This window comes from Ptychodera flava, chromosome 5, assembly GCF_041260155.1.
Source record: "Ptychodera flava strain L36383 chromosome 5, AS_Pfla_20210202, whole genome shotgun sequence".
Lineage (NCBI taxonomy): Eukaryota > Metazoa > Hemichordata > Enteropneusta > Ptychoderidae > Ptychodera > Ptychodera flava.
Genome location: NC_091932.1, coordinates 9,215,818 through 9,228,665, shown reverse-complemented (window position 1 = coordinate 9,228,665; position 12,848 = coordinate 9,215,818). Strand labels below are relative to the sequence as shown.

General features: G+C 36.9%; 1 protein-coding gene across 1 annotated transcript; it reads left to right on the top strand.

Annotated features, from left to right (window-relative positions):
* Positions 1-2,200: 2,200 nt before the first annotated feature.
* LOC139132947 (uncharacterized) lies at positions 2,201-4,821 on the top strand. Its single transcript, XM_070699289.1, has 5 exons — positions 2,201-2,348; positions 3,040-3,218; positions 3,313-3,457; positions 3,835-3,954; positions 4,305-4,821. Exons 2-5 carry the CDS (start codon positions 3,139-3,141, stop codon positions 4,647-4,649), a joined length of 690 nt encoding a protein of 229 aa, XP_070555390.1. The 5' UTR covers positions 2,201-2,348; positions 3,040-3,138; the 3' UTR covers positions 4,650-4,821.
* Positions 4,822-12,848: the final 8,027 nt, after the last annotated feature.

Sequence of the window (12,848 nt, the reverse complement as noted above, 5' to 3'; positions counted from 1 at the left end):
GGATTCATCCATGAAATTTACATACTGGTTAACGGCCGACAAGGGTTGTATGCGCATGCGCGCATATTGCATGTCTTCAATTCAAAATGGCCGGCGCTGGGTTCGTGTGCCCAGCCGATTTCAGGACGATTTCTCGCCAGTAGCATAGGGTAAGGTATGATTTTAGGTAAAAGGCCAGTCGATCGATTGTTTATGCAACCGCCTGACGGTGACCAGTTTTTATCACCGAAAACGCTCTGAGATCCTGAATTTCGCTGATTTATGAAATCGGGCGGTGAAAAGCTTTCTCGCCTTGAGTTATGTCTGTGCAGCAGTGGCGGGCCCAAGCCGGGCCAAAGCCCAGCAGCTACAGACGCTCGGTTAAGCTAGCCGACATGTACAGTAATATCACGTACCGTTATTCTTTATTAAATAGTCAATTCATGTAGACATTCTACTCATTGATGATTATGCAGTGCGTTCGCCTGGCCCGAGCCAGGCAGCCATAGCCACTCGGTATAATGCCAGTCAACATGTAGGGCTTGCTGCGAAAACGAGCCCTGCCACTCCTTGACGTGTTCTGCTGGGAGTGGGGGCTGCGATGTGAAGAACTGAAATATCGCACAGGATAGTATTACACATGCACTATGCCGATGCGCACGGAATTTCGAACGGCGCGAATTTGAACGCAAATTTCCGATCTTTACAGAAATAATGTCCATACACTTGGTCCACAGTCCATTTAGCATCTATCCATTGGAAGATGTCTAGGTATTCCTCAAGTTTACCTACTTTTAAGCCGGTGTTTTCAACTGTCTCCGACGATCGCCTTGAAATCACCGCCATCTTGAATTTTAGCTGCTTGACCCATGACGTCATGCAAGTCTCGCAAATTCCCGTTCTAGTTCATTTGCATTCAGACGTAAACAAAAACATGTGCGCTCGACCATCGTCTTTCACACTTCGCATTGTCGACTACGTTGTGCGAATTTTCTTCCCAAAAAAACGGAAACCGACCAGCAAACTGTATTCTTAAATGTAAATATTGTAAATAAAAGAAAATAACAGAAAAGAAACTGGGAATGAGTTGTGTTTTCGCACTTTTTTATTTTTTATTTTATTTAAAATTTGGCAGGGGGAGGGGATATTTGACATGCATATTATGAAAGAGTCTTTTGTTTTATAATAAACATAGTTGTATAAAAATAGTTGTATAATGCAGGCGCATATAACAACATCTTAAGCGGTCCTTCATTTGAAATTTAGTAAGGAGTTAGGGTGTTGGTTCAGTTCAAGTTAAGAAACATGGAGGCCAAATGTATGAACTGTGGAGAAGCCTTTGAGGAGAGAGCAAAAGGTTATAGACGAGTCTCCATTGGAAGGCAAATTCACAAAACAGAAAATGTGAAAGATGCACTTTCTGATATTTTCTGCCAACTTGCTCCATCGTGAGTAAAACGGGTAGAGAAGCAGACTCGCTTTTTCTGTCAAGTGTGTTTTAACTTGCTCCAAAAAGCGCGCAACAAGAAAAGAGAAAGTGAGGATGCAGAACAGCAGTTTTGTGTCCACACTTCTGAAGATGCGTTGATGTTTGGAAAACGAAAAAGAAGTATTGCTTCACCAACGCAGACACCAAGAGCGGTTAAAAAGACCAGAGAAAAGGAATCTCCAAAAATTGTGAAGGTAAAATATTTACATTAACTGGTTAATATACTTAAGTCACATGATCTGATCACGTGATCTATTGTAAACTTGCTACTCATGTATTGAAAGCCCCACTAGCTCTATCTTGAGTATCTTGTAACATTATTTATGGCTTGTCCTGAGAAATTATATAAGTTTGTGAGAATCTTCTCAATGAGGGGTATGCATACGCATATCATTAACTACTTGTTGGGACTAAATGTGCAATTTTTAACTAGGTCAACATTAAAATAGTGCCCAATAGTTAAATGGCAGTCCCCAAATAAGTAATGTAAGTCATGGTACATATCTCCTCAAAATTTTCATGAAAATTCACGATTTTAAATATATTCATCAAGTCTTTCACTGAGAAATGTTTACTAATGAAGTGAAATCATAAATCCCTTCACTTATAGAATTCAAAGAAAACCAGAACAAATAGGAAGATATTTTGAGTTCAATGACATCCCAAAGTTACTGCTAGTAGGGTTTCAATGTTTTGTTTCCTTGCCTATTATTTCTCTCACTATTAAAAACCTCTATTTCTTACTTTTTACAGAAAGTTACATTTCTTGCAAAGGCAGTTGCTGCAATTAAGCGGTTATGATTATATAACTGCTCTGAATATTCTGTACAAAAAGAGTTTACGGGCAAGAAAATGCATTTTCAATCTCGTGTATAAAAAGGTAAGTATTTCAAAAGCAGACATTACTGCTCATTTCATATTATAATCTCCAACTGATAATTTCTTGCAATATCTTCTTTGATGGAAGAAGTCTTTAGTTGATTATCAGCTTTAGACTTTGGAAAATATAGAATCAACACTGTGATAAAACATGTTAATATACACAAAAAAATAAATGCAAGGATAGTGACAAGTGTTATTGGTTAATATTTCTATACAATAAATATATGAATATGTTTGAGTACTCTTTATTAGGACAGACTGCATATGAGGAATGTTGTGCTCCACAGTTTGAAAGTCACTAGGGGTGCAATTGACATAACTATTTGTCATTTATAAATTCTTTCATTATGACACCGTATCTTTTTTGGTTTGTTAGCATATGAATAGATTCCTCAAAAACACAAGGGTGACCCGCACCTCACATTCCCTTGAGGAGAACACTGATTAATACCTTTGTAATTGTAGAAAAGTGAATGCTAGTCCAAGTTTGAGTTCCAGTTTCAATAATAATGCTGAATGTACACGTATAGCTGTGATACTAGGTATTCTATCTACATTCAGTAAAATGCTGTTGATACACAGAAAAAATTCTGAAAAAGAAACGTCAATATAATTGCAGCTTTAAAGTGATATGACAGTTTCAAGAGTAAATCTTGTTATACCTATGTTCTGTTTACTTTCTTTTACAGGTGAAGCGAGAAGTGTCAGATCATGTAAAACATGGAAAGAGGACTTTCCTCACTAAAGACATTTGCGAGAATTTCCGGTGGAACACAATAATTGACAAGATGACAGCTGATGTCCCTTTATTATCCTCAATAATGAAATCAGCTCTTACAACTAAGAAAAATGCAGATCAAATTGCTATGTGAGTATGTAGATTTTGTGGTGTGATACATCATTTACATGTTATGTAAAACCATTTGTTACAAATGTAAAATTTTGTGATGTAATTATTACAGCCAGGAAGATGGGTCATATGGTACGTTGACTCCTGCCTTTGGTATAATAATGTCCATCATATTACACCTAAGAAGTAGAAGAAAGTTTTCAATGATACAGGCATTCAATTCCATTCAAATGTATAAAAGTGGATGCAGTCAAAAGGTAATTAGATAATTTCATCTGATAATTAAATCATTACTTTATATGCCACCAGTGAAATAATTAGAAATAACAAGCCATGTAAAGATAAACAGCATGCACTGGTATTTGCTGAGCTAATTACTGGTACTGGGTTTGTGTGTTAGAGGTCATGACCTGCTCTAGTATTCCCATTGATTTGAATTTTTCTCTACGTATAATTAGCATATTTTTCTTTTGACAAAGATACATATATTTTTCATATATTAAATATTTTGAGCAACTGACTAATCAAGTTGTAGGCCTACAGCCACCCTTGAGGTGTCATTTACTCTTCACAGCGTGTTTAATTAGTCATAGTGATACTGTACTCTAACTCTCAGGAAATGCTTATTTATTAGCTCTTCCAGTGTTTTCAACATATTGGTATTTGCCTGGGTGTATTAGGTACACGACTCACAGTTGACAGACTTAGAAAAGAGTACAGTCATGAAATCAGTACCATGAAGAATAAGATAGAGGTACCATTATATTTAGCTTTATTTAGTTTTTTAGAATTCCTGATTATTACTGTGATGACAATTGCTATGCTTTAAGACACTGTTACTTCCTAGCTAAGAGAGTTCATATCAAGCTCGTTGTTCACAATGTCACGAAAGTTTGTATTTTACAGTGCTAGTGATTTAATTTAAAACAATGTTCAATTGACATTGTGGAAAATTGTGACATGGTGTATACATATCTTATTTTAGGCAAAAGATCATTATATTAGACAAAACAATTTTCCTATCTGAATTTGAATTGATTATTACATTTGTGATTTGATGTGAATAAATGATAATCATGTGTAAATCATTTTTGTGTGAAACAGATGGAGCTCAGAGGTAACTGTGAAACGGGTGCAACAGTTGAGAGAAACCTGACTTCCAATAATGACGTGGATGTTGGTAGTAGAGATGTTGCGTCTGTTGCCAGTCGTGATGATGATTTGATGATGATGATGATGATTACGATGATGATGACGATGACGATGACGACGATGATGATGATGGTGATGATGATGACAATGATGATGATGATGGTGATGGTGACAATGGTGATGATGTTGATGCTGATGATGATGGAGAAAGACATGACGAAGAGAGAACTGTTGGTAGACAAGGAAGACGCACATTGTTTGGACCTGATACTGGTGAAGGTGGTTTTGCCCCATTAGAGGAAGAGCTATGTCAGTATCAAAATATTTTTAATGTCTTTTTACGGCTTTGTAAGACAAATCCAGTAATAGTGAGATAAATTACCAAATATTAACTTAACTTAATTATTTCCCAATAATCATGGCTAAAAAAGCATGGAAATTGTACGAGGCATGTAGTATAAAAATTGTATTTCCTGTAACATGCCCCTGAAGATTAGTTAGGTAGGGTGGTGAAAATGTTTTTAATTTTTTTACTTTTTGTTGCTAGAATATGGTAAAAATTTGTAAAACTTTTTTTAATGTCAAAAAGGGTCTTTGGATGGTGATTATTCAATGGTTGGTACACTGGAAACACAAAGCAAATGTTTCAATGGGGGGGGGGGGGAGGGGAGAAATAAAAGTTTACAAAATTTTTAAATATTTTTTTCATATCACAAACTGCATACAGGTCCAGGTTACAGCCTTTGCTGGGACAATGTTCAAAAAATGACAGTGTCCCGATACCACACATCAACTGCTCAAAACAGATTTATGATGTGGGCAATGTGTTTTGCCACTGAGAACCGAGTAAGTGCAAGACACTTGACTGAGGAACAACACTGTACAGCGTCAAATATCCCACTGGAGGTTTTCCTTCAACAAATGAAGATTGGGTTGGCTTGCAAAGCAGGATGCAGATAATAGTGGAAAGGACCATTTGCAAACATTTGCCTCATTTTGCTGAAATGTACACTGATTGCCTGGTACAACATGTACAGCATGAGTACTCAGAGATATCTGCGAAGAAAAGTTCTGTTGTAAGTAAAAACCAATGTATTGTCATAGTTGTAATGCTATTCTGCTAATTCAAAATGAAAATCTGATTGCTTGTATAGACAACATTGTATATATTTAGCTTTGAGGCCATAGAAAATACTGCAATTTAAAGCTTACTGACTAGATGCTATTGTGTTTTACTTTGCACTAGGTAAATTTGGGTGTTATTAAAGAGAACCCAGCAAGTGGTAAGGGAGTTATTGAAATTATGAAGTATCTGAAGAAGTACGTTCCTGTACAACTTAATGACAAACCATTTCCTCTGGTATGTAATGGTGATCAGCTTTCTGTGGAGAGGATGATCCAAGGGAGAATTTCGATGTCGGCAGTGTTAATCCACTGAATCGTCTTGGCGGTTTGGAACCAAATCCACAAGAATTCCACAAAAGGTGTATAATACTACAGGTAAATATGAAATTAAAAATATGTTCAAAATACATATATATTTATTTATCTATTTATTTATTATTCATCCTTTGAAGAAATTATAATAAAAGTAAAAAATGTAACATTTGTATGAAAACAGAGACTAACTACACTCATTTAGTTACTATCACTCACTGATAGTGCACTTGTGATTTAAGAGGCACTGTCTGTAAAAACCTGCAAAAGGTGGCCAAGGTCAAATTTTCAATTAAGACGAAACATATCACATATCATAGGGCATAGTTTAACTAAGAAGGAATGAATTTTAATTTTTGTTTAAACGGACCCATTTTGATGTTACAGGCCATGTCACGTGATATGGTGAGGACCTAATATTTCCTTACTTTTTCCCCTTTAAAAAGTTGAAAATTCTGTAAAAATGCAACATATTCACTATATTGTAGATTTTTAACCAACAAAAAGTGCTGGTATAAGTATATATATTTGTCATGAGTAAGGTCCCCTCAGTACGTCCGTAACCTCATATTGACCTTTGACCCTTCTATGCCGTAGAGGGCGCTCTAATGCCGGAGAAGTGAAATCTGAGCAAATTTCAGCATTAAAAGCTTCCAATTTTTTAAATTAAAAATGGTAACCCTTGTGCGAGATCCCGTAGTGACATATACATCATGTTACATAACATGACTAATGTTTTGTGAATCACTTTTAAAACCTGCGGGCAAACAGTTATTTTTTATGTTATGCGGTCATGAAAAGTTATGAAATATTGCTACTTTCTGATTTTGATTTCTGCTAAAGCCTGTCTTAATTATTTATCAACAAGTTCGTTTTTTATACCATTGACAAAAAATAAACCCAAAAACATATTTTCAAATTTACAAACAACAAGAATAACAACAACAACAACAACACAAGTAGCAACTTCAATTCGTGCCACGTTTTATTTGTACCATACGAATACATATACTCCGGGTATAAGGGTGACGAATTCATAGACTAATTTCTTCGGTTTATTGCTAACAGTTTACTTTCGAAAAAAACGGAATATGACATTTAACACAAACAAAATTTAAACTCCAAACTAAACAAAATACGATGACTCATTTCCTTGTAAGCTTGAAGTATCATTGAGTACTACAAATAATGGTTAGACTTCTTGTATGTATTTACTGAAAGTCTGTCGCCTTGGAAAATATTTGACATTAGGAAGTGTTTAGAGACAGCAAACAAGTAAGCACTGCTTCTACTACAATTATAAAAATATTTACCGTCATTGGAACTGCTAGTGGGATTCCTTGACGTTTGTAAGTGAAGACATAAAAAGCAAATAATACAAAGCTTTCTGTCACTATGGGGTCAAAGGTTAATGACATTACGTTACCATACCTGCAACACGCAGTCCAACGTAAACAATAGACCCGCTTGCTGCAATCCGGAAGCAGCCGCCGGTGCACTCCGAGAAAATTGGTGAGTATTGGCATTTGTATCGATGATATTATCGATGAAAATAAATTCGACACACCAAACAGTTTTGTTTCTTTAGTTTTACAAACTTCGGAAGTAAAATTCAGTGATAAAATCCAGGCAACCTCTATCGGTCAAAACAGCGGGAATTTCAAATTTGTGATAGCGATCCTGGTGGTTGACTTGACGTTTATTTGTCAGTCAATGTCATATTTCAGCTTGATGACTTGATGAATCCTAGCAATGTACTGCTATCTTGAATTGCTGTGACATTATCAGCAATCACTTTACCTGGAAACATGGAGGCAGTAGGGTAAACCCTGGCTAGCAATGCCCTGAGTGTTTAATGATTAGACCTACCGTCACATCACATTATCAAATGCTGCATATTTTTATGAGAACTTAGCCGTTTATGATTCGAAATAGGCGAATGTGTACAAGTGTCTGAGACAGGTACAAGCAAGTAATCATTAGGAACGTAATTTGTTTTATTCTCAATTCACAATAATTTCAGATCTACCTGTTGTCATGAAATGAATATCTCTGTCACAGCTGTGGGTTGTGATGGCGGCATTGCTGCCGGAAAAGCAAGTGAATGCCATGGATCGCTAACAGCCCTTGAATTGTGTACTCAAGACATCACTGCACATCTCAGAAGAGTTCGTCAGTCGAAAACTCTTGTCACTGAGTCTGAACTTATTCTCTTGCGAGCTGGTATCGACCATGATGACGTTTCTGTAGAAAATGTTTGCAACTATCATAGAGATACTCTTGGCACGCACTGTACAGTGAAAGTTTCATGTCAACATCCCCTCCACGCAGTGTGTGAAATTAACTTGAAATGCATGCTGGTCCGAAGGACCAATAGCAAAGATAATCTGCTGGTCCTTCTTGACGTATGTTGTATGTCCAACAAAACCTAACAAAAACCTCTTCAAAAATGTATTTTCAATTGAAAATAGCTGATAATATGGTGAATTATCAGTCTCTCCAAATCTGGTGTTGTTATATAATATTGATACAAATAAATGAACAAATATGTATTTTAAAATTTAAGGTTTTTTTTGCTCAATAATATATGCCATAACTAGAGGTAGGTAACATTAAGAACCAGATCCCTATGGGAAAAGTTTTTATAGTTCATTCCAAAAGTAACACGGGGAAAAGTCTTTCAGTTTTCATTCCAAATTAATATGGGAAAAATTCTTTCAGTCCTCATTTCCAATTAACATGGGAAATAGTCTCAGTTTTCATTTCAAATAAGCATGGGGAAAAGTCTTTCAGTTATCATCTCAAATCTCTACTACATTGGAACAAGTCTCCAGTCAGTTTCATTTACACCATCAGCTATTTCAAAGAGATCATGGGCAATATCATCCTCAGAGCAGCTAGAGTCTCCAAACTCAAAGTCAGATCCATAGTCTGATTCAGTGTCCCGATCTGCACACTCAGTAGCAATTGCATTTGCAGCATCTGCCTCCTTCTGCACGGTTTCCTGTTCTTGAGTAGATGTAGATGCAGTGACTGTCACAGCATCTGCCAGCAACTCCTTTTTACGTCGAGTGAAGCCATCCAGACAAAGTCTTTTGATGGACGGTTATTCATACATATGGCATGGACATTACGGGACAGATACTGAAATAGCAGAGTTTTGTGAAGACCGCACTGTTCATTTTTACAGTGTTGCCTCAGCTGTGGCGTATTACGGTTCTTAGCGTGTTCCACGGCGATTTTATGAAACTCTGACTGACTGTGTGAGGCTAAATTTGAGTGTCTAAAGTTGTTAGTGCCAACCACACACGGGCCCTTAGAATAAGTTGAGAAAACAGACTTACAAGATATGCGGCTACTTATGGGCAGAGAGATCGCCGTATGCTCGTCGGCATGGCATGTAGTACATACATCTTCGACTTATGAAGTAATAACCAGTCGCGGAACTCATTCTGCCATGAATGCTGAAAAGATCGCCATTTTCGTATTTCTCGATCAGGCAAAACATAAATAAATAAATAAATTGTGCTGTTCCGATAACATGGTTTTCAAAACTAAGGTAGGTTGGTCTGCAGGGATTTTTTTCCAATTCAATATTTTTATCTTCAAATATGTATTTTTCAGGGGTTCAGGGCGGTCAAACACTGGCCAAAACATTTCCAGAAAAATGTATCATACATATAAAAGAAATAAACATAAAAGACATCCTTGTTCAAGTAAAAATAAAATGTCAAGTATTACGAACACTTGATTTTACGGGTTTTTTCTCTTTCTTTTTTTACTTATGTGTTTACGTAGCTCTAAAAAGTGTAGGGTCAGCAGGCAAAAATTAGGGTAGGTCGGGTTATCGGAACAGCACAATTTTTTTTTGCCTCATATTTCCTTCGTGCCTGTTACTTCTCCTTGTCGTTTGTTTTTGTATTTTTTTTGGGGTGGGAGTGGGCTCGCACCCTTCAAAAACACGCCACATATTGGTAGGGTGATCCGAAACAGCGTAGTCAAGTCGCGCAAGTGTGACAGCAGACTTGCAAGACCTATTACCTTTAACAAACTTTGTTAGTATCAAAATTGTGATAAGTCAAAATTATGAACGCCGTAGCTGTCATAAATGCATTTTAAGCATATTATCTTTTTCAATTTCAGAACATGATTCGCATTTTCATAATATGCTAGGCATTACTCCCACGTCACTACGCATTGAGATGAACATTTTGACATTTCAATAACGTTATTGGCATTCAATAAATCATGTTAGGCATTTGCAATACGTTTGTACGCATCCAGTTAATCATGCTAGGCATTACTCCTACGGCATTAAGCATTGAGATGGTCATGTAAGGCATTTGCAATGACATTATTCGCATTCAGTTAATCATGTTAAGCATTTGCAAAAACGTCATTCGCATTTAGTTGATTATGTTTGGCATTTTAAGCAACATCATTTGCATTTAATAATCATGATAGGCATTCACAATAGCTTTGTAGGCATTCAATTATTTATATTGGCATTTTCATAAATGTTACAGAAAATTTAGTTTACTGTTAAATGCATTCAGTTTGTTATTTCAGGCATTTCAAACACTGATATAACCATTTTTTAAACATTGTAAGCATTTTTATTACTGTTATATCCTTGTGACTGATTTTTGAGGCATTTATTTGGTCATTTTACGAACATTTAACAATTTGATAGGCTTTTAATTAATTATTTTACACTTTACAAACGTTGGAGTCGTGTAAGTAATGATTTTAAGAATCAGCGAGATTTTTAAGGCGTTTCATCTATTATGACAGGTATTTGTAATAATGTAAAAGTTACTACAGACACTTCGCCATCTATCTTAGGCATTAGCAATACAGGCCTTGGCAATAGCTTTGCATACAAGTATGACATCATGGTTGGTATTTTTAACATTCCGTTGAAGTATCTTTTTTCAAGGAGGGATGACCTCTAACCTCAAATGATTCTATTTTCCGAGTGACCTCTGAACCCAAATTAGTCATTCGCGAAAAATGATCAGATCAACTAACAAAAACGTATGAAATATCTTCTTTTAGGCTTTCACATGGTTGACACTTTATTTTGTGACAGGAATCACCACATGTAAGTCACATGAAAAGAATATAAATGATTTTCCAACAATGCATTGCTTTCACAGCAAGTGTAAACTCACTGTACTGACCTAGAACTGAACTGATACTAATATCTATTCAAAATGAAGACAATGGCGGAGATTCTTGCCTCTCATAACCTTGGGGACGTAATTGATACTTTTGAGGGACATCTTGTGGTATACAAAGGTCAACGACATAACAGTGAGAAAATACTGGACATAAGAACACACACGAAAACCACAGATACGTTTCAATTCCTACATAGAACATCATGCCATCCAAAATCTACCTTTAAAGGCCTGATCAAAGGCGAAACACTAAGGTACATCAGAACTTGCAACAATGAGAATGACTTTAGTGCTAAAGTCAATTCATTCAATGCAAGATTAGTTGAACGTGGCTACAAACAGGATGAAATCTCTAGAATTTACATCACAAACAAAGTTCGTCACCAGAATTACGCAATTACAACACCAGCGAACAAAAAACAGAACGAAAAACACACTTGTGTTCACAACAAGATATAGCCCATACATAAAGACACAAGCTATCAAACTAGCTCTGTGTGAAAACTGGGATCACATAGAAAAGGACGAAACATTAAGGAATTTATTTCCTAAAGAACGATCATCGCTTACAAAGAAATACGAACATAAGCGACACACTGATTAAGGCTAAAAACCATTGCATTAGAAACAAGTCAATGAACGAACGAACACATTACGATCCAAACATAAGCATTCTGGCTTCACTGCTAGAAGCACAGGAGATCGACAATATCGACATGACATAAAACAAAAAAGATATGCACATATCTTAGGCGACTGAGGGAGAGACGGCTCTGGTTTCGAAACGTTGGGATAAAAAAAGAGTCACCGCTGTCAATTAAGGACACATCTGACTGCGCCCACGTCTCGCCATGGCTTATTTTAAAATTAACGACTCGTTTGTTACTAGTAATTTCCACACTAACAGCCAAAACACAACTCTGACACTAAACACACCAAAGCACATACAAGACGAGATGGCTGATGTGTGAAGCCACTTTCCCTTTATTACACGGCGGCGTCACCTTCACTTTCCTGTGTTTCTGCTTGAATATGCGCCTGGCATAGCTGGAGACCCATTGTGCCAACTCCCAGTCGCATGAGTTGGCCCTCACTCATAGATGGAACAAGCGTTGGATCGATTCGCTCAGCTTCAAAATTCGAAGCCAAAGTACTGAGAGACATTTGTTCGAGGATTCGTTTCATGGCCATGGCGAAAAGTTTGAGCTCAAGCGTACAATATCATGCGAATGCCCGTTGGAGACGATAGCAGTAAAAGTGGGTTAAAAGTGCGCGGAATTCGCGGGAGTGCTTAGTCTCGGTTACCCAGACCCTCTGCCGCTTCTCGCCGGTAGCGCAGAGGAGTCTGGGTAACCGAGACTAGTCTCGCCGGTAGCGCAGAGGAGTCTGGGTAACCGAGACTAGGGAGTGCTCTGTGATTCGGACCTATTGCGCAGACTCGGAGTTGAGAACAGCGCCCTCACAAATGGGCTCTACAATGATGAAAATGCCTAAGACGATGAGCTGAATGACTTTGACTGTATTGTGCAAGCCTACTATCGACATGGTAATGAGTTGGTCAATCTAAAATAACAGAACAGCGCCCGCACAGTACTATAACAGTATTGCAAATGCCGAAAGTGAACAATCGAGTGCCTTCAACAATCACCTTAATTGTCTATAACATTGTTTGAAATGCCTAACACGATCATTTAAATGTCAGTAATGTTATTGCGAATGCCTAAATGATAATTTCAATGCCTATAACATTGTTTGAAATGCCTTACACGATCAGTTGAATGTCAGTAATGTTATTGCAAATGCCTAAAATGATAATTTCAATGCCTATAACATTGTTTGAAATGCCTTACACGATCAGTTGAATGTCAGTAATGTT